Source organism: Carassius gibelio, chromosome B20, assembly GCF_023724105.1.
Source record: "Carassius gibelio isolate Cgi1373 ecotype wild population from Czech Republic chromosome B20, carGib1.2-hapl.c, whole genome shotgun sequence".
In the NCBI taxonomy this organism is placed as follows: Eukaryota; Metazoa; Chordata; class Actinopteri; order Cypriniformes; family Cyprinidae; genus Carassius; species Carassius gibelio.
In genome coordinates this window covers 6,529,549-6,554,527 of record NC_068415.1, presented here as the reverse complement: position 1 = coordinate 6,554,527, position 24,979 = coordinate 6,529,549, and the positions used below count along the sequence as shown (strand labels likewise).

At 37.5% G+C, this 24,979-nt stretch overlaps 1 protein-coding gene across 10 annotated transcripts in view; it reads left to right on the top strand.

Moving 5' to 3' along the window:
- The window catches only part of trdn (triadin), a 48,689-nt gene extending 29,052 nt beyond the window's left edge, over positions 1 to 19,637 (top strand). For 5 of the 10 annotated variants that reach the window (XM_052586886.1, XM_052586885.1, XM_052586893.1 and 2 more), the window contains 19 exons: positions 690 to 734; positions 829 to 873; positions 1,004 to 1,048; positions 1,488 to 1,544; positions 1,691 to 1,744; positions 1,825 to 1,872; positions 1,973 to 2,023; positions 2,119 to 2,166; positions 2,279 to 2,326; positions 2,455 to 2,502; positions 2,583 to 2,618; positions 2,695 to 2,742; positions 2,962 to 3,009; positions 3,724 to 3,765; positions 4,155 to 4,208; positions 4,838 to 4,882; positions 5,184 to 5,213; positions 6,862 to 6,906; positions 16,241 to 19,637. In XM_052586886.1, coding sequence (XP_052442846.1) covers positions 690 to 734; positions 829 to 873; positions 1,004 to 1,048; positions 1,488 to 1,544; positions 1,691 to 1,744; positions 1,825 to 1,872; positions 1,973 to 2,023; positions 2,119 to 2,166; positions 2,279 to 2,326; positions 2,455 to 2,502; positions 2,583 to 2,618; positions 2,695 to 2,742; positions 2,962 to 3,009; positions 3,724 to 3,765; positions 4,155 to 4,208; positions 4,838 to 4,882; positions 5,184 to 5,213; positions 6,862 to 6,906; positions 16,241 to 16,410 — 1,007 coding nt within the window. In that variant the 3' untranslated portion in view covers positions 16,411 to 19,637. Of the gene's footprint in view, positions 1 to 95; positions 123 to 689; positions 735 to 828; positions 874 to 1,003; positions 1,049 to 1,487; positions 1,545 to 1,690; positions 1,745 to 1,824; positions 1,873 to 1,972; positions 2,024 to 2,118; positions 2,167 to 2,278; positions 2,327 to 2,454; positions 2,503 to 2,582; positions 2,619 to 2,694; positions 2,743 to 2,961; positions 3,010 to 3,723; positions 3,766 to 4,154; positions 4,209 to 4,837; positions 4,883 to 5,183; positions 5,214 to 5,437; positions 5,477 to 6,861; positions 6,907 to 16,240 lie in introns of all 10 variants that reach the window. The other 5 variants (XM_052586891.1, XM_052586887.1, XM_052586894.1 and 2 more) reach the window with 4 other exon arrangements.
- The last annotated feature ends 5,342 nt before the right edge of the window (positions 19,638 to 24,979 follow it).

Genomic DNA, 24,979 nt, shown 5'->3' with positions numbered 1-24,979 from the left:
ATGAAGTGAACTGTTGCTGCAGACAATTTTCAACTCTCTCTAAACAAAGCAGTTTGGTCTGATTAAAGTCTTTGTTCATGTTTTTCATTTCACAGCTAAAAGAGTCACCCTTGAGCACAAGAGTATGTGATGCATTGCTTTGTTTGATTAAAGCTGGTTTAGCTCAAGGCAACTGCCAATATCTACAGCAAACTGCTTGCTATAGCAGTACAGCTCAACAAGCCTGTGCAAAACTAGAAGTAGTAGACTAATCTATTGATAAATTGTATTTATGTGCTTTAAAAATGGTTAAATAAATGTAATTAATAATGCTATATATATATATATATATATATATATATATATATATATATATATATATATATATATATATATATATATATATATATATAATTGTGAGCCAACAGCATTATGGAACATTTCATGCCAAATTTTCACTTCAGGACATTAATATATTCCTAAATTCAAATTTAATTTTTATTGTGTTTATTTCCACAGGTAATAAAAAAGAAAAATATATGTTTCCAATTAAATGTCCTTTATTGTTCCTTTGACACACTGTTCTCATTACGCCAGCAAACACTGTAAAGTTTGACAATTATTTTAAAATTAATCAAATCTGAATATAATCATTCATGTTTTCATCTGAAAGCTAAGTTATATTTTTATCATATGTTTTCATTCTCCAGAAGCAGAGACTAAGAGAAGGGAACCCCTGCTTAAACAGAGAAAAGGTGCAGTAGCCCTCTTTACATCAGAGTTATTGTTTTTTACTCGAATCAGAAAATTAAATATAGAGGTTTTTTTTATCTGACATTTGCTCATCAGAAAAAGAGGCTGCAAGAAGAACAAGACTAGAGAAAGCAAAGAAAGGTAAAAAAAAGAACAAGCACAATGTGTGCCTGCTTTTTTATATCATCATACCCTGAAATACTTGTTTCAAATGATTTTTATAATCATAGCGATGAATATCGCAGAATTAAATTTGCTCTCTGCTTCACAGCTCCAAAAGCTAAGGCAGCGGCTGTCAACATACCCAAAACCAGAAGTAAATCCACATGATCTGATCATACTTTTCCTCTTTAAAGGGATAGTTCATCCATAAATAAAAGTTCTGCCATCATATTCACCCTCATGTCGCTAAAACCTCATGTGATTTGCTTTCATCAAAGAAGATACTTCGCAGAATGTTCACACACTCTTTTCCACATAATGTACATGAATAGCCACGAGAGACTATCAAGCTCTAAAAATGTCAAGCCCTGGATACAATTTATTTTCATTATAGGCCTATGAAAAAGAACAGCATGAACATCCTGCTTGACATTTTCTTTTGTGTTTTACAGAAGAAAGAAATCATACAGGATTTGATCAATGAGTGAATGATGACAGATTTTTTCATTTTTAGCTCAACGGTTGATGGCAAATTTGAAATTCCTTTTGATCTAACTATATGACAGCAGTGTTTTCCCTTCTCCTGATAACAGGATCCCGAGCCTCAGAGGACATGGAAGTGTCAGCTGCTCCAGCTCCGATACAGGATCGTGAGTGCAACTCATAGCCTTGTGACTTTTTTTAATATTACATTGTGTTACGTTCACATAATGCAAAAAGACAGCAGCAATAACACGCAATCTACACTCAGTCTGTTGTAACTCTGAATCTTTCTTTTTACAACCTGGTGAAACAGTTCCTATGTGCCGACCAACACCTGTGTACTGCCCAGCGCCACCTGGCTGGTATGGTGAGTAATGCAGCCACCTACTATTACTGTAAATCACATAAAACATATGTAAAATGTACTTACTCTTTTATCTCTAACAGTGCATCATATAGTTACAAGTAGCCCATTACCACCCTCGGCTATTCCAGGTATTCAAAACTATGTTCATGAATTCTTACAGTATCATAACTAACTCAATTATGTGGAATTAAGAGTTTTTAACACCACCATTTTCATTGTGTTTTTCAGAATCAGAAGTTCCGATTTTAACAACTCATCAAGCTCCTAGTTTACTGAAAGGTGTTTATGCAAAATATATTCGAGATTTAAATCTATGTGATAATAACTTACTATTTTTAAAAGAAATCTGATGTAATGATTCCTTTTATCTTAAGAACCAGAAGCTGCTAAGGCAAAGCCAAAACAAGCCACGAAAAAGAAAGGTAAAGTAGTCATTTGTATTGAGTTCATGCCAGTAGTAAGAATATATATGATATTTTTCTAGTTATGTTAACAGACCTGAAGCAAGTAATGACCTTTGACCTCCAATTTCAGAACCAGCTGCGCCAAAAGAAAAAGCCAAAGCAGCTCCTGCGAAGAAGGGTGAGATCCACTACGCTTTACTCAGTGTTTGTCATTATTATAGCAACATTGTTATATATTTTGTATGTGTGGATTTGAGTTTGTGCATTTATATTTCATTTTGTCTATTTGTACGGTGTGTGTTCAAGAGCCCACAGTTACTAAAGCCAAAGTAAAATCTGCCGTGGCAAAGAAAGGTAAGGATGAAAAAAAGATGGCTAAATTTAAATTTTAGATCTATTTTCTTACTAAATGAATCATTTATTTTATGATTTAGGTCCGATTGCTGTGAAAGAGAGGTCTAAAAGGACAGGTAATTATGGTTCAGGAACTGACTTTGCAGTAGTTTTATATTAATGAGCAGTAGCTTATTATTTCCTCTTTTAAAGAGCGAGTGATCACTAAAGAAAAGGCGAAACCTACCTCTACTAAGAAAGGTACATTTTATTGTGGAATATTATTTATAATATATTATATACATATAATGTAATATACTAAATTTCATGCATTTATTTATTTATTCCCTCATTCCCTGTTTACCTATGAAATAAAGTGATACAGATTTTTTGATTCTTTAAGACAAGTACCACCAATCGAATGTTTGGCATCCAGGAATCTTCGGTCTTGAATATTTATTCTTGTCTGTTTCTCACTAGAGCCAGCAGTAACAAAGAAGGCAAAAGTAACAAGAACCTCACATAAAGGTAACCTACTACACAGTACACACATAGCCTATAATGTATAGCTTTTCATACTCAAAAGCTTAAAGTTATGAAATTATTCATCCTTGTATTATTCTTTTGTGTATGTTCCTTTAATACTCACAGAAAGAGGTTCAATTGTATCCTAAACTGGGTGTTTAGAAATTGGTAACAGCTATAAATATTTCACACTGGATGATTTGTCTTGCTTCTATAGGCAAGTCCCTGTTAGCCGCCCCGTGGCAATGTCATAAAATCTTCTGCCATGCTGTTTTGTTGTTTTTTTTGTTTGGTCAGAGTTTTATATAGAGTTTTAGAGTTTTGTAAATGTAGTGGCTTCTGCTATACTTGTCATTTTAGTTGAACTGCACATTGCTCCTTTACTGTAATTTTGGATCGATTGCTTACAAAAGCTTCTATATTTGTGTGAATTGAAAATTATTTGTTGTTGTATGGTTCAAACGTCAAATTAAATTAAATTTATGCATTTGGCAGACACTTTTATCTAAAGCGACTTACAGTGCATTCAGGCTATCAATTTTTACCTATCATGTGTTCCTGGGGAATCAAACCCCCAGCCTTGTGCTTGATAGTGTAGTGCTCTACCAATTGAGCTACAGGAAAAATGTTTCTTAAAGAAAGTATGGATATTGATAAATATGACTTCATAATTCATCAAATATCTCTATACTCTTTTTGGGTTGGTCGCTACATTAGAAGAAGAGAAAGCTGTAAAGGAAGTGAAGTCCAAAGCAGAGGGTAGGTAACTTTATTGTAATATTTTTTTTTTCTTTTTATAAAAATATACTAAATTAAATGTAAAAATTATATTGTTTGAATTTTGTCAATAGGTAGGTCATTGCATTTTAGATTTCTAACAGACTATCATTATTGCATGCAATATTTCTTGACTTCTTGAAAGAAAACCAGTATACAATATTTACGTGCTTTTAACTTCTTTAGTTCATTGACATCTTCAAAAGACTAGCACATCAAATACTGTAAGAGCCAGCAATCATGTTTAGTGCAATCGGCAAGAGTGACTAAAAGGAGTCTAAATATAGTGCTCTCTAAAATGTATACTTTATGCTGTGTTATAATGTTTACTGATGATTATTCGAATACGTTTGATTATGTTTGATCATTAGTCAAGAAAAAGGCTGCATCAACACCAAAAGCCAAACAAGCTACTAAAGTTGTGGGTAAGTTTTAATGATTATTTTAACTGTGAATTATAAAAAGCCTGAGAGGCATATCTGTATCTTTAAATATTAAAAAGAGAAAATATATATTTTATTTCCATTGCTAACAAGCCTGAAACTGATCTAAAGTTTCCGAATATTTTTACAACTCTTGACAACTCACAGCACGAAATAGACAAGTGTGGCAAAATATTGAGGAATTGTTTTAATGTCAATTTCCCAATGGATGCTTTGTGTTGTGAACACTGGTACGTTTTCTTTGTTACAAACGATTTACTGCATGGATAGATTGTAAGGTGGATCAAGAAAAAAGAAAAAAGACAATATTAAAATCTCGCTTGACTTCAGTCGGCACAGGAAAATTGGATCTGTCAAGTTCAGATGAAGTCACATCAGAATTTTTCTGTTTTTATGAAAGGAAATGCACCTTTCATGTTCTGCTCCATGACTGTATAATCACATAACTGAGCATGAGTTCCTGACACCTGAAGAATAGAAATAACACTGATTTTAAACTTGATTAAAAGTCTTCGCATGGATACTTGAAGTGCAATTACGAAGGTGTCAAATTCACAAATCACGGGAGACTGAAAGAAAATATGACAAACACTGTTTTCCTTCACCTTCAGCGAAACCTGTTCCAGATGAGAAGAAAACGGCAGAAGAAACCAAAGGTATGAAGCAGTCAATATACCTCTGTTTAAAAAACTGGTGTGATGACTATTTAGACATCATTTTAAAGGGGTAGGTTAGCTTAGCAATGTGTTAATGGCAAACTCAAATGAGTTTGTTAGTTAGTTCCATGTGGAGCGCTATTTGTGTGCCTCTTTACATACAGTATGTAGAGTCTGATGTCCCATTTTAGCTAGAATACTGCCTAATAATACAGCAAGACATCTCTCTAGGTTTTGGGACAGAGCACTTTCAGGTTGATCTTTATTAACCACAATTCTATCCTCAAATTTCTCCCTTCAGAGAAAGCAGCCGAGGCACCAGCACCAGCAAGTAAGTTGAGATGTTTTCTGACACCCATGAGGAAAGATTATGGTGTGAAGCTGCTTTTTGAGTTTAAATGTAACCTGTTTGCTTCATATACAGTAATACTGTACCTAATCATTCAGAAGCAATAATACAAATGCATGCATTTATGTAAGTAGTTTAAAACATTTACATTTAGAAAAATGCATTGCTAAGCATTCATAGTGATCATGCGTACCTGCATATTGTAGAACTTGGGAGAACTTCAAAAACTTCCAGGCAGCTCTGAGGTACAATTCCCCATTCACCGGATGTATTAACTTCACCGTTTCAATATCTGAGCGCAATAATTCACTGGAAATCAAATGAACCACGTTGTTACAATTCAAGGTTCTGACTCAAACCAGAGAGATTAAACTATTTTTAAACAGCATTAATGAAATTGCAAATTAAATTCAGCTATTAATACACTAATGTTGCTTGCTGGTTGGCCCTGTGTGAACTACTAATGTCATTTTGTATGATACATCATGCTATGATGACATAGAATGTTTATTTGTTCGTCTCTCAGTCATCATTATATTGCATTGCATTATGTGTGAAAACAACAACAACAACAACAAACAACAACAATAAAATAAAAATCACCACAAAAAAAAACTACAAAGCTTTAATCATAAACTAAGCATTTAAATATGAACTTAGACAATTTTTGGAGATATATTGACAGATATTGTTGTTTTACACACATTATTAGAATTTCATTTAACTTTTTGGCTGTATAAATATCAGCAACTGAACCAAATTGCACATTTTTGCTCAGTTTGTGTCTCTGAATAACTTTTTCCCTCTTCATATGTATTTATATGTGCTCCATATTCGCCTATATTGTGGTAGATAAAAAAATAAAAGCCTGATGTATCTAATATGATACTCAACTAAAAATTAAATAAATGCAAAAGAATAAAATAATAATATTTTGTCAGAAGGCTTTTATTTCAGAGTTAAAAGAGTTAACGAAGTACATATATTTTTTATTGGAAAACCGTAGAAAAACGGATGATTATGAAATCAGATTATGTTAATCTGGCCAACAATCAGACATGCTGTCTTCTGGCACAGTTCACTCTGGATTTCCTTCCTAGTTTCTATGTCTATTTTCTGATTCCTTCAGCATGTAATGCATCATGCATTGCTTTTGATCAGGACAATCCCCTCAGTTCACCTGCGAATGCAATTTTTGTGATATTTTAGTGCCACTTATTCTTCAGATGACAATTTCTTATGCTATTGACCAAGAAATTGTAATATAAAAATGGGTTTCTCCTTGTAATTTTAAAGATAGGAAATTCTGCCAAGGTCTCAAGAGATGTTTATTCACAAGCCTGGTTTTCATCCATTTAAAGAAACTTTTGAAGGTTCATTTATTGTTTTGAAATTCAAGTCTTCTCCTCTGTCTCAGTGGGTATTTGCAGATACCATGGTCTGCTGCATGTAAAAATCATTCCTCTGAGAACTGAGCTTTGTCATGTCACCTCATAACAACCCTGATAACTAAATGTCACATTAACAGATATTCCATACTAAACTGAAAGACCTTGCCCTGTCATTCAAAGATTTGCTTCTGCAGCACTATATTGAAATTAGTCCATTTTTTTTTCTCTATTTCAATTAGAAGACCTGAAAGCAGAGGAAAATGTCACAGAAGGCAAAAAGCCAGGTAAAGTTAATCTAATTCTGCTGAACTTAACACCAAACATTGCATTATAATAATTCCTGTAACAGAATCGTAGACACTGTACATCATTGTTACAGTGCAATATGCAATTTTGCATAGCATGTAACCCATTGCTGGACAAACCTTAAGCACAACATTAGACGCAATATTGCTACTTTCTGTTTGTTTGTTTGAACTTGGATTCTGTGATTTATTTACTTAGTCATATGGCATATTTTAATACATTAATAAATACTTATAATATTGAATCGTTTTTAATTATAAAAATACAGGACCATAATTAAACTAAGTGTAGGGGATTTACATTTTTCTAATATGTGGAGACTTTTATTTTGATGTTTGTCGCGGGCGCCGCCATTTTGTAGGTTTTGACGAGTTGCGCGGAGAGAGCGAGAGAGCGGAGACGAGCAGCGGTGAGCTGAAATTGAATGTTGATCTCGGGTAGTCAATCGCGGGAAAAAGTCCCGTTTAGACTCGCGACATATATAAGAGCTGCATGACGTTGCTTCTGAGTCTTCGTGTATATGAACAAGTTTAACGAAGTAAGCGTTAAAATGAGTTTTCTGCCGTGTTCATGCATGAAGCTGGACAAAAGGCCTGTTAGTTTCATTAAGTCTCAGTCACGTAGGAGTTAAACAGTCTTGTGTTTTCTTTGCTTCAAACAGTTTTTGTTTCATTTGTTCAAACGAACTTGAAACAGTGATTGCTGTTACTGATCGTGTGAATTAAGGTTCGCTGAGTCATCGGATAGGGTCGTGCGTTGTTTGTCTTCTCATTGTGCCTCCATCAGCTGGGATTGCGGCCTCGTTGAATCAAGCTGCCGTCGTCAGGATCGCGAGGACAATCGCTGAGGGTTAGTGAGTGAAGAAACAGTACCCTGCCATCCATTGGACATCTTTCAGCACCTCATTCATGAACCAAGAGTGGTGATAAAAATTATTTTCCTCTTTTCCTTCTGAAAACTGGTAAGCAAACTGCCATTTTCTGTAAGTGAGTCATCTGAACTGTGAAATCATACAGATATTTTGATGGAACTGTGATCAGTGAATTTTCCTGCGAAGGGATTCATAGTCTTTCTTTTGTGTACATAACTGAACTTTTTGGGACTGTGAACTCCATATATGGAAAGAGTATAACTTTTCACCTTTTTTTTCCTGGATTTTTGAATTGGATCTTGGATTTTTGAGCCGGATTGAAGTGAACTTCAAAGTGTACTTTGTTTGAAAGGTTGAGTTAACTGTGAAACATTTTGTTTAAGGTTACTTACAATAAGTGACACTGATTCTTACTTTCCTCAGATTGAACTGTAACTGACACAAATCTGTTGATCTTTCATCTCTATTATTTTCAACATTTCTTTTATTTCACTTTGATTTGTCTACACTTGAAATTGTTTTGTAAACTTTGTGAAAACAAGGAAAACGTAATCATTTAAAATCTTGCAGTACAAATAAATGTAAAATTTGTTTGTTAACTGAAAACTGTTTATGCTAATTTTGAGTCACTTATACTAAGGAGTGGGGGCGTCTTACCTATCCTGTTAGATTCAGGGGAGGGCGGGTTTTGCAGTTAACTAGGTTTACCTCCTGAGTTTTCTACATACACACACTTCAGGTGGCTGCCGTGTATTGAGTAAATCCTGAAGCCCACCTCGCTGATTCTTGAGCATTACACATTGCAACACGATAGACACAACATACAACTAGTCTAACAGTTGTACAAAGACTAAAAGCATTGGGTGGGGGGACTAGGATCCTGTTGCTCACTCAGTCATCCTTAGTATAGTGCTGAATATTTCCCCCACAAGGCGGTGGCATATTCCCCTCCGCCACATATTGGCGTCACGAACAGGATCAATTCCTGGTTCCTGATTCAGTGTAAGTTCATGGTCCTAGACCCGACACTATGGCTGAACTGGACGAATTAAAGAAACAGTTTGAAGAGATGCAAAGGCGTTTCGGTGAGCAGACATGCATGTTAGAGCAAGCCAGAGCCGAACAGAGAGAGGCGCTTTCCCTCGCTAAAACTGTTATTGAACAACAGGCTGCCGCTCAGAGAGCACCATCTACTGTTTACATCCCTAGGGATCGTAAGCTTCCAGAGTTCACCGGATGTCGTTCCAAGCCTGGTGAGTTGAGTATAGAAGAATGGATAAGTTCAATGAAGTCCGCCTTCAAGGTGATGAAAATTCCTGAAGAAGACAGAATTGAGTTTGTTAAGCAGTATTTAAAAGATGAGGCTAAGATGACAGTCAAGATCACACTCAACGGAAAGGAGAAGTCAGTGGATGAGATTTTCGATGCTTTGGATCAGACTTATGGGGACAAACTTCCCATTGGCAGCAGACTGAAAGAGTTTTATGACCGCAAACAAATGCCTGGAGAAACAATCCGTTCTTATGCTTATGACTTGCAGGAGAAGCTAAGTATCATCCAGAGTCGAGAGCCGTCTAGGGTTCCTGATGCTGATGGAGTTTTGAAGGAACAGCTTGTGTTGGGCCTGAAAGACGATTCGCTACGGCGTGAAATGAAGAGGAGAGTTAAAACTGAGAAGGACCTGACATTCATCCAGCTTATGCAGGAAGCTATTACTTGGTCTGAAGAAGAGGAGGTGCAGGTTCCAAGCAATCCGAGAACGAGTACTCGTCCACGTGGTGTCGTTCATGCTACCACTGCAACAGAGAGCTCTTCAGCCCCTCTCACCCTGGAGTCACTCCATGAAGCCATTCAACAGATAGCTGCCCGACAAGAAGAACTGTTTCAGATGGTAAACAGCAAAGAAAAATTTAAACCTGCAGTGAAGGAAAACAAGGCAAAAAGTGCACCTTTGAAAGATAGTGAAGGAAGGTACATCTGTTATACGTGTGGTAAGCCAGGACACACAAGCAGACGTTGTCTTCAGAGCAGAGAAAACTCTAGTAGAGTGCAACCTAACACAGCAGAGATAGAAAAGACAGCTGACAGAGACACTTCAGTGCTAGAGAGCCCAGGTCCATCCGTTATAAGAAGTCATACTGCAGACTGTGATGCAGAGAACATTTCCAAGTCACTTTGTGAAAGTGCTTTTGGTGATTGTATAACCATTGAGGTGAAAATTGCGGGAATCAGAACAATCTGTCTCTTGGACACAGGGTCAGAAGTGACTACTATCACCGAGTCACATTTTAAGAATCACTTTGGAGAAGTTGTTCTGTCGTCTGCCAACTGGGTCCGACTTACAGCAGCAAATGGCCTAGACATTCCCATCATTGGATGTCTGGAAGCAGACATAGAGTGTTTTGGGAAGACGTTGCATGAAAAGTGCGTGTTTGTGATCAAAGAGAGCGATTCTAATGGGACAGAATTGAAAGGATTGCCTGGCATTATTGGGATGAATGTGTTGAGTGAAGTTAATGATCTATTCATGACTACTAAAGACATGAAGAAGATGGACAGGTATAGCCATGGTTTTAGGGAGGCAAAAGTCCAGCGAGTTTTAGCTAACATAAAGATGCAGACTGAGGCACTGAGTTGTGGTGACAAGATTGGCTTTGTGAAGGTTGCTGGGAAGCAATCAGTAACTATTCCACCATTCAGTGAACGTGTTTTAGAAGGCCGCTGCAGGATACCACCAAAAGTGAGCTGTCAAGTGTTGGTTGAGGCCTCGTCAAATGTCAGTTTGCCTAAGAGTGTTCTGATTGCTAATGTGCTTGCTAAGACTGCCGATGGTAAAGTTCCAGTCAGAGTGTTAAATTCTAGTGAAAAGCCTGTAAAGCTCCCACCACGATGTAGGATCGCAGCACTGTCCAAGCCCCAGGAAGTTGTGCCAAGGGTGCTCGTCGAGTTTGAGGAAAAAGAGAATGCTTTGCATGTTAAAGCTGTGCAGCAACATAAGGTGAAGGCAGAGATAAGCACTTCAGAACAGCTGCCAGTTCCAGTGCAAATTAATCTAGAGAACCTCACAGAAACACAACGTTGCAAACTCCAAAACTTACTGGCTAAGCACAGTGATGTGTTTTCAAAGAACGATTGTGACTTCGGTTATACAACTGCTGTCACACATAGTGTCCCAACAGGAGATGCTCCTCCCATTAAGCAAAGACATCGCAGAATCCCACCTCAGGTTTTTCAGGAAGTGAAAAAACATGTTCAAGATTTAGTATCTCAAGGTATTCTCAGAGAAAGCTGTAGCCCATGGGCATCTCCAGCTGTGATTGTGATCAAGAAGGATGGCAGCGTACGCTTTTGCTGTGATTACAGAAGGTTGAATAAAGTGACCTGCAAAGATGCTTATCCTCTCCCTCGTGTGGAGGAATCGTTGGATGCCTTGGGAAATGCACAGCTGTTCTCCACACTTGATCTTACCTCCGGGTATTTCCAAGTAGCGATGAGTGAGGAGGATAGAACAAAGACGGCGGTCACCACTCCCTTTGGACTGTTTGAATGGACCAGGATGCCATTTGGACTTTGCAATGCACCTGCAACATTCCAGCGTCTGATGGGGGTGGTGCTCGGTGATCTAACGTTTGACATACTGCTCATCTACCTTGATGACATCATTGTTTTTTCGAAAGACTTCGAAACCCATTGTCAAAGACTGGAAATAGTATTCAATCGATTGAGACAGCATGGTTTGAAACTGAAACCCAGCAAGTGTTTCCTTTTGAAACCCGAAGTGAAATTCTTGGGTCACCTTATTTCTTCCCAGGGAATAAAGGTGGATGGAGAGAAAACTCAGGTTTTGGAATCCTGGCCTGCACCCACGAATGTCAGAGAGTTAAGACAGATCCTTGGATTCATGAGTTACTACAGGAGGTTTGTTCCTGGTTTTGCTCAGTTAGCCCGGCCCCTTCATGCCCTGGTTGGTAAAGGAGGGAAAGAGAAAATCATTGAACCCCTTAACTGGACAACAGAATGTCAAACTGCATTTGACAAACTCAAGCAGTGTTTAATGTCTCCGCCAGTTCTCGCGTACCCAGATTTCAGTCAGTCTTTTGTACTCACAACTGATGGAAGCCTGCATGGTCTTGGAGCTGTGTTAAGTCAACGACAAGGAGGGGTTGAGCGTGTGATTGCGTATGCAAGTCGGGGTCTTCGTGGATCAGAAAAGAATGATAGAAATTACAGTGCTTTCAAGCTAGAGCTACTTGCCTTGAAATGGGCTGTAACTGAAAAGTTCAAAGAATACCTGATCTACTCCAAGTTCTCTGTGATAACTGATCACAACCCTTTGCGCTACTTGGCGACCGCTAATTTAGGAGCTGTTGAACAACGGTGGATAGCTCAGTTGTCAGAATTTGATTTTGAAGTCTACTACAAACCAGGACGGCAAAAGACAAATGCCGATGTGTTATCACGGATTCCATCCAGTGAGGAGCCTGAGCAAGAGGACTCTGCTAAAGACTTCATTAGGATGAATTCAGATGAAGTGCGTGCATGTTTATGGCCAGTTGCCAACAAGCATCAGATAGTACAAGCATCAATTCAGGTATCAGTGACAAGGAAAGTCCCTGGATATAGCTGGAGTGATATAGAAGAGCAACAAAAGATCGACCCTCATATAGCTCCTATATACCGTGCTGTACTAACCAACAAGAACCTGAGTCCAGTTGAGCAACGCAATATGGATGTTGAGTTAAAAAAGCTTTCTAGACAATTCACACGACTCAAGCTTAAAAAAGGAGTGATGTTCCGTTCCATCTTTGATCCCCGGGACGGAGAAGAAATTTGTCAATTAGTGGTTCCAGAACCCTTGCGTTACAAAGTGTACGAGAGTCAGCATGATCATTGTGGCCATTTTGGAGAAAGAAGCACGCTGGAGCGCATGAGGCGGAGCTATTACTGGCCGACAATGAGTAAGGATATTCAAAACTGGATTCAGGAATGCAAGAGATGTGCCCTTGCTAAAGACGTTTTTCCTAAAATACGAGCCCCAATGACATGTACTAATGTATCTGCCCCGCTGGAAGTCCTTGCTATGGATTATACAGTCTTGGAGGAATCTTTGGGAGGATATGAAAATGTCCTCGTCCTAACTGACATGTTTACTCGTTTCACGGTAGCAGTGCCAACCAGAAATCAGACCGCTCATACCACTGCAAAAGCCCTTGTGCAGCATTGGTTTGTCCACTACGGCTGTCCTGCACGACTACATTCCGACCAAGGTCGATGTTTTGAAGCAAATGTCATCAAAGAACTGTGTAAAGTCTATGGAATCGGAAAGAGTCGCACCACTCCGTATCATCCACAGGGTAACTCCCAGTGCGAAAGATTTAATAGAACCATGCATGATATGCTAAGGACGTTACCCCCGGAAAAGAAAAGGAATTGGAAACAGTATCTGCCCGAGTTGGCGATGGCATACAATAGCCGAATCCACACTTCAACTGGCTATTCGCCATTCTATTTAATGTTTGGGAGGGATGCCAGAATGCCGATGGATATCCTTAATGGGAGAGACTTGGAGGACAGTAGAGCTGACAATCTTGATGATTGGGTGAAAAACCATCATGATAGATTAAAGACCGCTGTTGAAGTAGCCAACTCAGCAGCACAGGAAGCTTCAAGGCGAAGAAAAAGAGCTTATGATCGGAAATCGCATGCCGCACTTATGAGACCTGGTGACCGTGTTCTGTTACGGAATCATTCACATAGGGGAAGGAATAAGATACAAGACCATTGGGAACCCTTGCCTTACACTGTAGTGAAACAGAATCACGCAGACACTCCAGTTTACACCATTCGCCCAGAGAAAGGGGGCCCATGTAAAGTTGTACATAGGGATCAACTCAAGCCTTGCACTTTTCAGTCATCACTACCACCTTGCACATCTAGACGTGAATCTAGAGCACACATAGGTCAGGCACACACTGATTCAGAAGATTCTGATGTTCTTCCAGTCCCTGTTGTTACATTTGCACCCGCTACACTCACAGACACACAAGGTAGAAGGGCAGGTGGGGATGAATCAGAGATAGGTATCAGGGACCATGTCGATGAAATGTCAGCTGATGATTCAGTAGAACAGTCTGTACTTGAGTCTATGAGTTCAGGTGGCTCCGAAGCTGAAAGTGAAAATGAAAGTATTACTGAACCTAGACGTTCACAGCGTTTGAACAGAGGTACTTTACCCGTTAGGTATAGGACTGACTATGTCTTGAAATAAGCTTATGTCAACCTGAAGGTTTGTATGTTTCTTTTAATATGAAGGTTTTTCAATCTTGCTAATTGAAAGTGTTTAATTGCTGTACTTGATGTTTTCTTGTGTGGAAAGAATATTTACCTGCTATTCTCTGTCATTTATTTTTCAGGACTGAGTTGCTGAATGGAAGTCCGGTGGCATGGCAGGGTTTAGCAGGGGGGAATGTAGGGGATTTACATTTTTCTAATATGTGGAGACTTTTATTTTGATGTTTGTCGCGGGCGCCGCCATTTTGTAGGTTTTGACGAGTTGCGCGGAGAGAGCGAGAGAGCGGAGACGAGCAGCGGTGAGCTGAAATTGAATGTTGATCTCGGGTAGTCAATCGCGGGAAAAAGTCCCGTTTAGACTCGCGACATATATAAGAGCTGCATGACGTTGCTTCTGAGTCTTCGTGTATATGAACAAGTTTAACGAAGTAAGCGTTAAAATGAGTTTTCTGCCGTGTTCATGCATGAAGCTGGACAAAAGGCCTGTTAGTTTCATTAAGTCTCAGTCACGTAGGAGTTAAACAGTCTTGTGTTTTCTTTGCTTCAAACAGTTTTTGTTTCATTTGTTCAAACGAACTTGAAACAGTGATTGCTGTTACTGATCGTGTGAATTAAGGTTCGCTGAGTCATCGGATAGGGTCGTGCGTTGTTTGTCTTCTCATTGTGCCTCCATCAGCTGGGATTGCGGCCTCGTTGAATCAAGCTGCCGTCGTCAGGATCGCGAGGACAATCGCTGAGGGTTAGTGAGTGAAGAAACAGTACCCTGCCATCCATTGGACATCTTTCAGCACCTCATTCATGAACCAAGAGTGGTGATAAAAATTATTTTCCTCTTTTCCTTCTGAAAACTGGTAAGCAAACTGCCATTTTCTGTAAGTGAGTCATCTGAACTGTGAAATCATACAGATATTTTGATGGAACTGTGATCAGTGAATTTTCCTGCGAAGGGATTCATAGTCTTTCTTTTGTGTACATAACTGAACTTTTTGGGACTGTGAACTCCATATATGGAAAGAGTATAACTTTTCACCTTTTTTTTCCTGGATTTTTGAATTGGATCTTGGATTTTTGAGCCGGATTGAAGTGAACTTCAAAGTGTACTTTGTTTGAAAGGTTGAGTTAACTGTGAAACATTTTGTTTAAGGTTACTTACAATAAGTGACACTGATTCTTACTTTCCTCAGATTGAACTGTAACTGACACAAATCTGTTGATCTTTCATCTCTATTATTTTCAACATTTCTTTTATTTCACTTTGATTTGTCTACACTTGAAATTGTTTTGTAAACTTTGTGAAAACAAGGAAAACGTAATCATTTAAAATCTTGCAGTACAAATAAATGTAAAATTTGTTTGTTAACTGAAAACTGTTTATGCTAATTTTGAGTCACTTATACTAAGGAGTGGGGGCGTCTTACCTATCCTGTTAGATTCAGGGGAGGGCGGGTTTTGCAGTTAACTAGGTTTACCTCCTGAGTTTTCTACATACACACACTTCAGGTGGCTGCCGTGTATTGAGTAAATCCTGAAGCCCACCTCGCTGATTCTTGAGCATTACACATTGCAACACGATAGACACAACATACAACTAGTCTAACAGTTGTACAAAGACTAAAAGCATTGGGTGGGGGGACTAGGATCCTGTTGCTCACTCAGTCATCCTTAGTATAGTGCTGAATATTTCCCCCACAAGGCGGTGGCATATTCCCCTCCGCCACATATGCACATTTTTAATATTACAATAAATTAATAATTGTATTTGCGTTTGTTATTTGGCTACATAAATCTTCAGTATTTTACCCTTTTACAGCAAAAACCCCAAGCATAACTTTATATAGATAGAGAAACAATAGCTTTCAGTTATTATTATACTTTTTTTTTACCTGGAGTTTGTGTATTTATTTATTTAGCATGCATGCATGTATGTATGTATGTGTGTGTAAATAGTAAAATATATTTTATATATTAATTAATAGTTTTTATTATAATAATTATTATACAAAACAAAATCTCTGATGATCTCTGATATTACAAATAAATGTATAAATGTTTTTTTACAAGTATATATTTGATCAGGGTTATTTTGTTTTGTTTTATTTTATTTTATTCAACCTCAGAACTGAGTAGTCATTCATTTTTTTGTATTACAGGCAAGATACCGTACTTCCAGTGTGTTTTAATGAGTTCAAAATCCAGCCAGTATCCACTGCGGCCCATGTCCCCTGCTATGAGTCCAGCTATTAACCCCACCATGATGAGAGCCATGATGGAGCAGAGGGCCGCATTACTGCAGCAGAAAGCCCGTGCAGCTGGCCAGTAACTGGACGACAGACCCCGTCTGGCCCTGGCAGGTGCAAACTGCTTATGAACTTCTATAAAAACATAGTGCTGCTGATCTTCAGAAACCATCAGAAACCTTAACAAATAATGAGTGGAGATCCCTGGTTTCTCAATGGACGCTCTCCATTCTTTCATAAGAATCTGACCATTTTCTCAATTTTGACAAAAAAGAGATATAAATCGATTACAGTGTACAGTTTGAAATATATTTAATGCATAAACACCTGCCAAAGAAATATTGTGTTACTGGGTAGATTAACTTTTTTTATTTCTTTGAGCTCTTAAATCATCTGTTTACATTTTTTGCAGGGAAGATTCTGTTGTTGATGTTTTTTCTTTCTTATTGTACATAAGACTACTCAGCGGTGAAGCAAATTTCAACCTGGTTAAATAATTTAAGTGTTGCTCTAAATATTCAGATATTTATTTTTCTATGTCAGAGTGTATGATCCCATTACGGAAAGAAATCTAGCAGCACACACTCACTAAGGGCCTTATCTTTTGGCCCAGGCCATTTCCTTTGACTCGCTGTTAATAAGATTATGTGTGGTGTGTCTGGGTTCTAGCAGGGTCTGCGATCTCTCTGCATTTGTATGCATGGCCATTAGAAAACAGGAGGACGCCATTTGGACTGATTCTGATTTCTATCTTAACCGATGAAAAGAGCTTACATGCTTATAGAAATGAAAGAGACGTTAAGAAATGAAGGCACACAAAAGCCTATAGCCTCTAAATAATGAAAGGCTTTCATTTTACTTGATTGAGACTTTTCTTGAGTATCTCTTTAGTTAATTGAAACCCCTTATTGGAGGTTATTAGATTTAGTGAATTGAACAGTGTATGAATATGTCAATTCAAAGTGTTCAAGTAGCAATTGTGCTACCTGTGTAAAGTATACAGTAATACAATGTTTTACAGTGTTTGTCCAGCATGTTTTCTCTGTTTTTCTAGATCAGCGGTCTTCAGCCTTTTTCAAACCAAAGCCTTTGCATTAACACACATTAGCTGCATTTTATGCCTGCCCAACGCTATCTCACGACCAATTCGTACTTATTTTACGAAGTGGCTTATTCGTACGAATTTGTACGACCTCACTCGTACGATTTTATACGATTTTTCTAAACCCCAGTGATGGTTAGGTTTAGGGGCGGGGTTAGGTGTAGGTCATTCGTACAAATTCATACGAATTTTGCAACTCGTAAAATATGTACAATTTGGCAAAAATCGTATGAATTCGTATGAGTGTGGTCGTATGAATTTGTACGAATAAGCCACCTCGTGAAAAATTTACAAATTGCCGTGAGATCGGCTTGGCCTGTCCTAAAATATAATTCATAAACCATGTTCATGTATTTATACATTTTTTTTGCTGGAAGAGTCATGAAGTAATTATTACACAGCCCTGTATCTTGGAGGGAGAAAAAAATAATATTACTGATGATGCTGAGTTCATTTTCTGTCAACTACAGTTTTTACAGATTTAACTTCTTTATGAAAATAACAAAAGCATTCAAATTACAAAAAAAGAAGTATTCAAAATTTCGATTTTTCTCACTAAATCTGTATTTTTCTGACACTGTTTAGTAACACACCAATAGATGTAGCTGAAAACATCTGGTCATGCTTGAATTTTATTGGCCAAACTTAAAAAACAATTATTGATCAGCACCCCATTAGTAAGAAACAGGTATTGTATTTCATTCAGCAAATATGATACAAGTTGACATAATATACTGTAATGCTCTTAAAAATGATTAATAATCATTATTTAAATTTGCATAATATTTTAATGTGAGTGACACAATTAAATATTCATCTTGATTTTGTTTACCACATTTCTATTTATTTCACACACACAAACACAAAAATACTGCTTGGCATTAACAATAATTGGCAGACCACTTCCAGTCTCACTGTTGAAGACCTCTGGCCTAGACAGTCACCAAGCTGTGTGGATTTACTGTAAAATAATAAAACAGATGTATGTTGTGTAATATTTGACTTTACTTTGACCAACAGTGATTTACAAGATGGTGATCTGAGGTCACTGTCCATTCTTGTTCCTGTAACATATTGCACTGTTCAGTGCAAATATTGCGGGTATGACAATTTGAACCAGAAATACTTTGTCTTATTCAAGAACAAACTGATCTTTATTTTCAGTGACTTAAGGATCAGAATAACCTACATGTCCTTGAATGTATTCTCATAATCCACTGTAGTGGACAAAAAATCTAAATGACAAGAACGAGAGTGAACAGTCGGCCGCTGTGCTTATGGGCTACAGATGGTTATACTGTAGAAAGACTGTATAATATTTATGCTGTAGTAACTTCGGCAGAAAGTTTCTCTTTAATCAGGACATAGTGAGACAGTTAGCTGTAACTGCTTGACTTTGAACAGAGAAGTAGGCCAGAGAAATAATCTCACTTTGAAGTTTTGAAACACAGAGCAGAGAGGACGTCAACTGTACTGTAGATATTCCTAAAACATATATATGAATGAACAATAGAAATATCAGTGACACTGTCTGAAACGTGCATAAAATAGACAACATTTGTGTCTGACTTTGAGAAAAATCACTGTCAGTTTACAGCGATAATACAATGTTTACGAGGTGGAACCTCAACTGTTGATTCTCAGAAGGCTTTGCGCACTATTATAGATGTATAAAATTCATGTTTAGGGCTTAACACTTTGTATTAAGAGGTGATAGTGTTTTTTTTTTCTTTTGGAATGTGTTTGCTGTTCGCATGACCCCTGAGAACACTGAAAATGTCAGTTTCTGATGTGTTAAATTAGCTTGTAACACTGAATTTCAATAGAGGCTGATTTGCGCTGATAAGATTTGCGCTGATGACATGAGGTTAAAAACCTAGAACTTGTCACCCTTTTGAAGCTTTAACACCCTTGTTTATAAAGCTTATAAAAGAACAGATCCGTTTTTCTTTCATAAAGTAGACAGCTGGGATTTTGTGGTTTGATTTAGCAGTTTAATGTCAAATTGTGCCATAATATCACAAAGACCTAATTCGCAGTTTTAAATATGTCAAACTGTCATGTTCTTATGAATGTTGAACAGGATCTGTCAGTAGAACCAAATGAAGTTTTGACTAGTGTTGTTGTTTTTTCTTTTATTCACATCTTATTGGATTTTCTCTTGGAGTGGGCAAAAATTCTGGTAATAAAGTAATTTCTTTGTGCAAACTCCTCTGTGACAGTTTCCTCTTTGTTTCTATGTCATTTTTTATGAAAAATGAATATTTTATTTGCATAAATAATATGTGCCAAATGTGTCAAAAGCCAAATGTGTGAAGGCAATTCTAAATAAAAGATAGAGAAAAAGTGCCCTGTATAATTCAGTCTTTCGAGGTTTTGTTATTAATGAGTGTCTTTCTCACAAAATGATGGTGGGTTAGTAGCACTGCTTTAAGACTTGTAGCCAGTTTAATTTGTTTGACGAAACGGAACTGAACATTAATGTTATATATAAATTTAATTGCCTTTTGACTGTGATAATAATGTTTTATTTATTTTGGCTCTAGTGCCTTTGTCATTGCTCTTAGTAAAAGCAAAGGTACCATTACAAAATATTAGAAAATATTATTAGAAATAATATTAGAAAAGCAAACAAATGGAAAATTAGGTTAGCTTACTTGGTAAATATTAGCTCAAATACACTTTGTTCACAGAGAATTTAGTTACTTTTGGCCTTCTAACTTTTGATTCAAACATTGTGTTCAAATTCATGCAAATTTTTTTAGATATTAGCAAGTGCTAACTTGGTAGCAGTGTTGAGTGTAACGCGTTACAAAGTTATTCCTGATTCACAGAGAAACCTTAAATAATACTAAAATTAATCGAATCTAAAAAGGGGCTAATTTGTGTACACTGACAATAGGAACAAAACATTGAGCTTTTGCAAAATAAACAAAACGAACAGGGTGCACTTTCTGCCGTCTAGGTCTCCGTGAGCAACTACATGTCACAAACTCAGCGAATATTTGACACAGAGACATGAGAGATATGTCTATAGAAAGCTTGTGTCTACTTTTTAACGAATTCAAATCGAAAACTAATATTATCTGATTATGTAATCTGTATTAAACTAAAGCCATGTACAGTCTTTTCCGTATCTGAGCTTGACGTGTCTACTTTCAAATGAACAAATTCAAATCGAAAACTAATATTCTCTGATTATGTAATCTAATCTGTAGTGAGGTCAAGTCTTTTAGAATCTGAGCTCATTATTTGCAGTCATCTGCTTGCAAAGACCCTCATAGATACAAAAAATAAAAATAGATTTCAAAAATAATAATAATCAAGATTCATTTAATTTTCTAATAAAGAGTTTAATTTTCATTAAGGTTTATAGGGATTTTAAGATGTACCCTAACTAGCGATTTGAATATTTAAGTTACTTATTGAGTAACTAGTTACTTTTCTGACAGAGTAATTAGTAATTTAAATACAATATTGATGATATAATTAGTAATAGTAATTAATTACTTTTTGTATTTCATGTATTTCCGTATTCATATTTTTAAGTGAATCTAATCTGCTCAGGAGAAAAGCTGGTGAATAAATTCTGACTTTGCTGCTGTAATTCCCTCTAGTCTGCCCTCTTTAAACCCACATCTGTCTAGAGCAACATAAAACGGCTCCACTATTTTAAGCCAAATTCTCTAAGGCTGCCTGGTTTTATATATATATATATATATATATATATATATATATGTACAGGATCTAAGCCAAGGTTCTGGATTCTGGGCATCAGTCTGGATAAGTAGTGTGGCTCAAGCAGGTCACATCAGCTGATGAGTGGAGATATGGGTCAGTCTGACTATAATATGCTGCTTTGCTGCTCAAAAAACATTTATTATTATCAATGTTTAAAACATTTGTTCTACTTACATTTATTTATGCATTTATTTATTTATAGAACTTTTTCATAGTTTGAATATTTTATTTGATTTACTTTATTTTTGTAACCGTCTAAAAGCCTTCACTGTCATTTTTGATTCATTTAATGGACCTTGTTGAATAAAACTATTCATTTTATTCAAGTATTTATTTATTTAAATCATAATAATATAAAATGCAAAAGGTATAATACATGAACTTAGGTAATAATGAGTTACATATATATATTATTATATATAATTGTATATCATATGTATTTTGTCTAACATATATTTATTGGAATTTTATAATATATATAATTTTAGAGTTATTTACTAATTCTATCCATGAACAACTTTGGCACAATCATGTATGACCCTGAAGCAGGGGCGGATCTAGAAAAATATTGATGGGGTGGCGAGAAGGGGGCAGGAATATGGCAGACATATGGCAGACGTATATATACTGAATTTAGTCACAGTTATCACAGTATTATGATAAATATATGTGCACACTACAAAAGGTCACAGGCTGCCATTTACAAACTTAATCTCAGGCAATCAATGTCTTGCATTTGAAACTTGAAGACAAGGCCTACTCTGCGTGTAGGGAGCGATGGTACTGAACACCTTTAATATTGCAGACACTAGTCCATATTGAAATTTGATTAAATGCTCTACTTTTGATTTATTCATTCAAAAATTGCAGAATTCCCTGACGTTCTGCTTTATACAGCAAGTTCCATTTCCGCGATTCAATCCCTGTCGCTTTTCAAACACAAAACGGGGTGAATTTATGAATGAAAGTGTGAAAGTTCTGACACAAAACGAAGTTGTTAGTATCCTCACGCTTTAGTGGGTAACGTATCACGTAGTAGACTACACCACTGTAACGTTAGTTATATATCATCTCAAAGTCTGTGCTTTCATTAAAGCTTCATTTATTGATAGATAATACATTTTTACCTAACTTTTCCTCCTGAGTCTCAGGCCGGGGACACACTGGCTGCGAGTCGTGAGCGTGGCGGTTCTGCTGCGTGGTGGCTGCTTCACCTTTTTTGTGTTTTTATACAGTCTATGGTCTTTACACACCAGAATCGTGCCTGACGCGGCGCTGGCACGCTGTTGCTACTGTAGGTGACATAGAGGGAGGCTGCCGACAGACAGATCTTGTCTTCACAAAAACATATCTATACTTCATGTTGAGCATAAATATAAAGCCTACAGATAAAGGTAACCAACAGTATTGACGGCAAAATAGACTATGTTTGACAGGTGCAATATTTGAAAATCGACAATTATTAATTCATTTTTTTTTTAATTACATTTATATCTGCATATATGTCAGAGTTCGGAGCGGGTTCGCAAATCATTTGAGTCAGTTCGGGAGTTCAGAGTTGAATCGCGAATCATTTGAGTCAGTTCGGGAGTTCGGAGCGGGATCACGAATCATTTGAGTCAGTTTTTGGGGATCGCGAATAATTCGAATCAGTTCGGGAGTTCGTAGCGGGATCGCGAATCATTTGAGTCAGTTATGGGGATCGCGAATCATTTGAGTCAGATCGGGAGTTCAGAGCGGGTTCGCGAATCATTCGAGTCAGATTGGGGATCGCAAATCATTTGAATCAGTTCGGGAGTTCGGAGCGGCTTCACGGATCATTTGAATCAATTCGAGAGTTCGTAGCGGGTTCACGATTCATTCGAGTCAGTTCGGGAGTTCAAAGCCGGTTCGCGAATCATTTGAGTCAGTTTGGGGATCGCGAATCATTTGAATCAGTTCGGGAGTTCGTAGCGGGATCGCGAATCAATTTAATCAGTTTGGGGATGGCGAATCATTTGAATCAGTTCGGGAGTTCGGAGCGGCTTCGCGGATCATTTAAATCAATTCGAGAGTTCGTGGCGGGTTCACGAATCATTTGAGTCAGTTCGGGAGTTCAAAGCGGGTTCGCGAATCATTTGAGTCCGTTTGGGGATCGCAAATCATTTGAATCAGTTCGGGAGTTCGTAGCGGGATCGCGAATCATTTGAATCAGTTCGGAAGTTCGTAGCGGGTTCGCGAATCATTTGAGTCAGTTCGGGAGTTCAAAGCGGCTTCGCGAATCATTTGAGTCAGTATGGGGATCGCAAATCATTTGAATCAGTTCGGGGGGTTCGGAGCAGGATCACGAATCATGAAAGATGCGCTCGTAAATTTTCAAATTGGCCATAACCTTTAATTCGTTGCTGCCAACTGGGATGGCAGCAGGGGTGGCAAGGCTTTCTTTTAGGGTGCCATTTGTTCTCATAAGTCACCCTCTCCTTGTAATACCTGTGTCATACCCATGTCATTATACAGAGTTGTTTCCTGATATGTCACAAAAACAAGAGCACACACACACACACACACACACACACACACAAATGTAAATAAGTTTGTTTCATCCTGATACTGGCAAACACTGTGAGAGACAAAAGCTTCCCTAACAGACAGCATTTGTGCATATATGTAAAAAAATAATAATAAAACAAGAATGTATTTTAACGCATGAATGAAAGTCTCATTGCAACATATCATGTTCAGTTAGTGTGTCATTCATCAAGGTTGTATTGCATGAACAGCCATGATTCACATACTCCCTGCTGCTCCATAAAAGCGAGCAGTCTTCCTCTGTAATCAGCAGCGAAGGTTCCTCAGGGCAGGATCAGTGCTTCATCTCCATTTAAAACAGCCTGGTTTAGACGAGGCCAAAATCTCCAATACGGAAACTGCTATCTCGAGAAGACAGTGTGACTGTGAATCTCATATTAGCACTGGCATCTCATGGTCTCGGTAGACAGTAAAAGCCCTGGAGATAAATAGGTCTGCACATGAGGAGCGACTCCTTGCTAGTTTGTGGAAATAAAGAGGCGATGCATGCAGAGAAGAACAGGAAGCACCATTATGGTCAGCAGATGTACGACATAGTCTTAAATATGATGAATGATTTTTAATTAGACTCTCCACTGCAGTGTTTTACACATGCGTGGCCATCAGACAGCCGCAGTCTGATTGTGTGAACTGTTATGATGACACCCTCACTAAATAATGCAGAAGGCCAGTGGTTTTGTGCTGCGCTTGTACTCGAGGGCTCAGGGTGTGTCCACAGCAGACTCAGCAGACGCTCTGAGTGGGTGGCACAGAATGAGATCAGGACAACCGGAAGATTTTGGCAGCGCTTTTGTGCACTCTCAGCAAACAAACTGTCCCTTCAGAGTGTGTTAACGATGACTTTAAACTTATTAGCTGCAGGCATAAGCTAAAAAGGCTTTATGGACTGCATGAGCATTTCCTAATCTTCTAAAACCTTGTTTACGTGCTAAATGTGTGGTTATGATACCTCGAATCATGCAGTTTGATATATTACTTTTCTAAGCTAAGAGCTTTTATCATAAAGTATATGTTATATGGTGGACTGCAGTTTGCAAAGTATACATTTACACTACCGTTTAAAAGTTTGGGGTCAGTAGGATTTAATACTAAAAGAAATAAAACAGTAGGCTAATGAATAATGTGAAATATTATTCCAATTTAAAATATAATAATGTATAACTACTGTATTTCGTACAGGTTTACCAAATTTACATACATACTCTCATATTGAACAGAAGTTTTGGGGAGAGCTTGAGAAG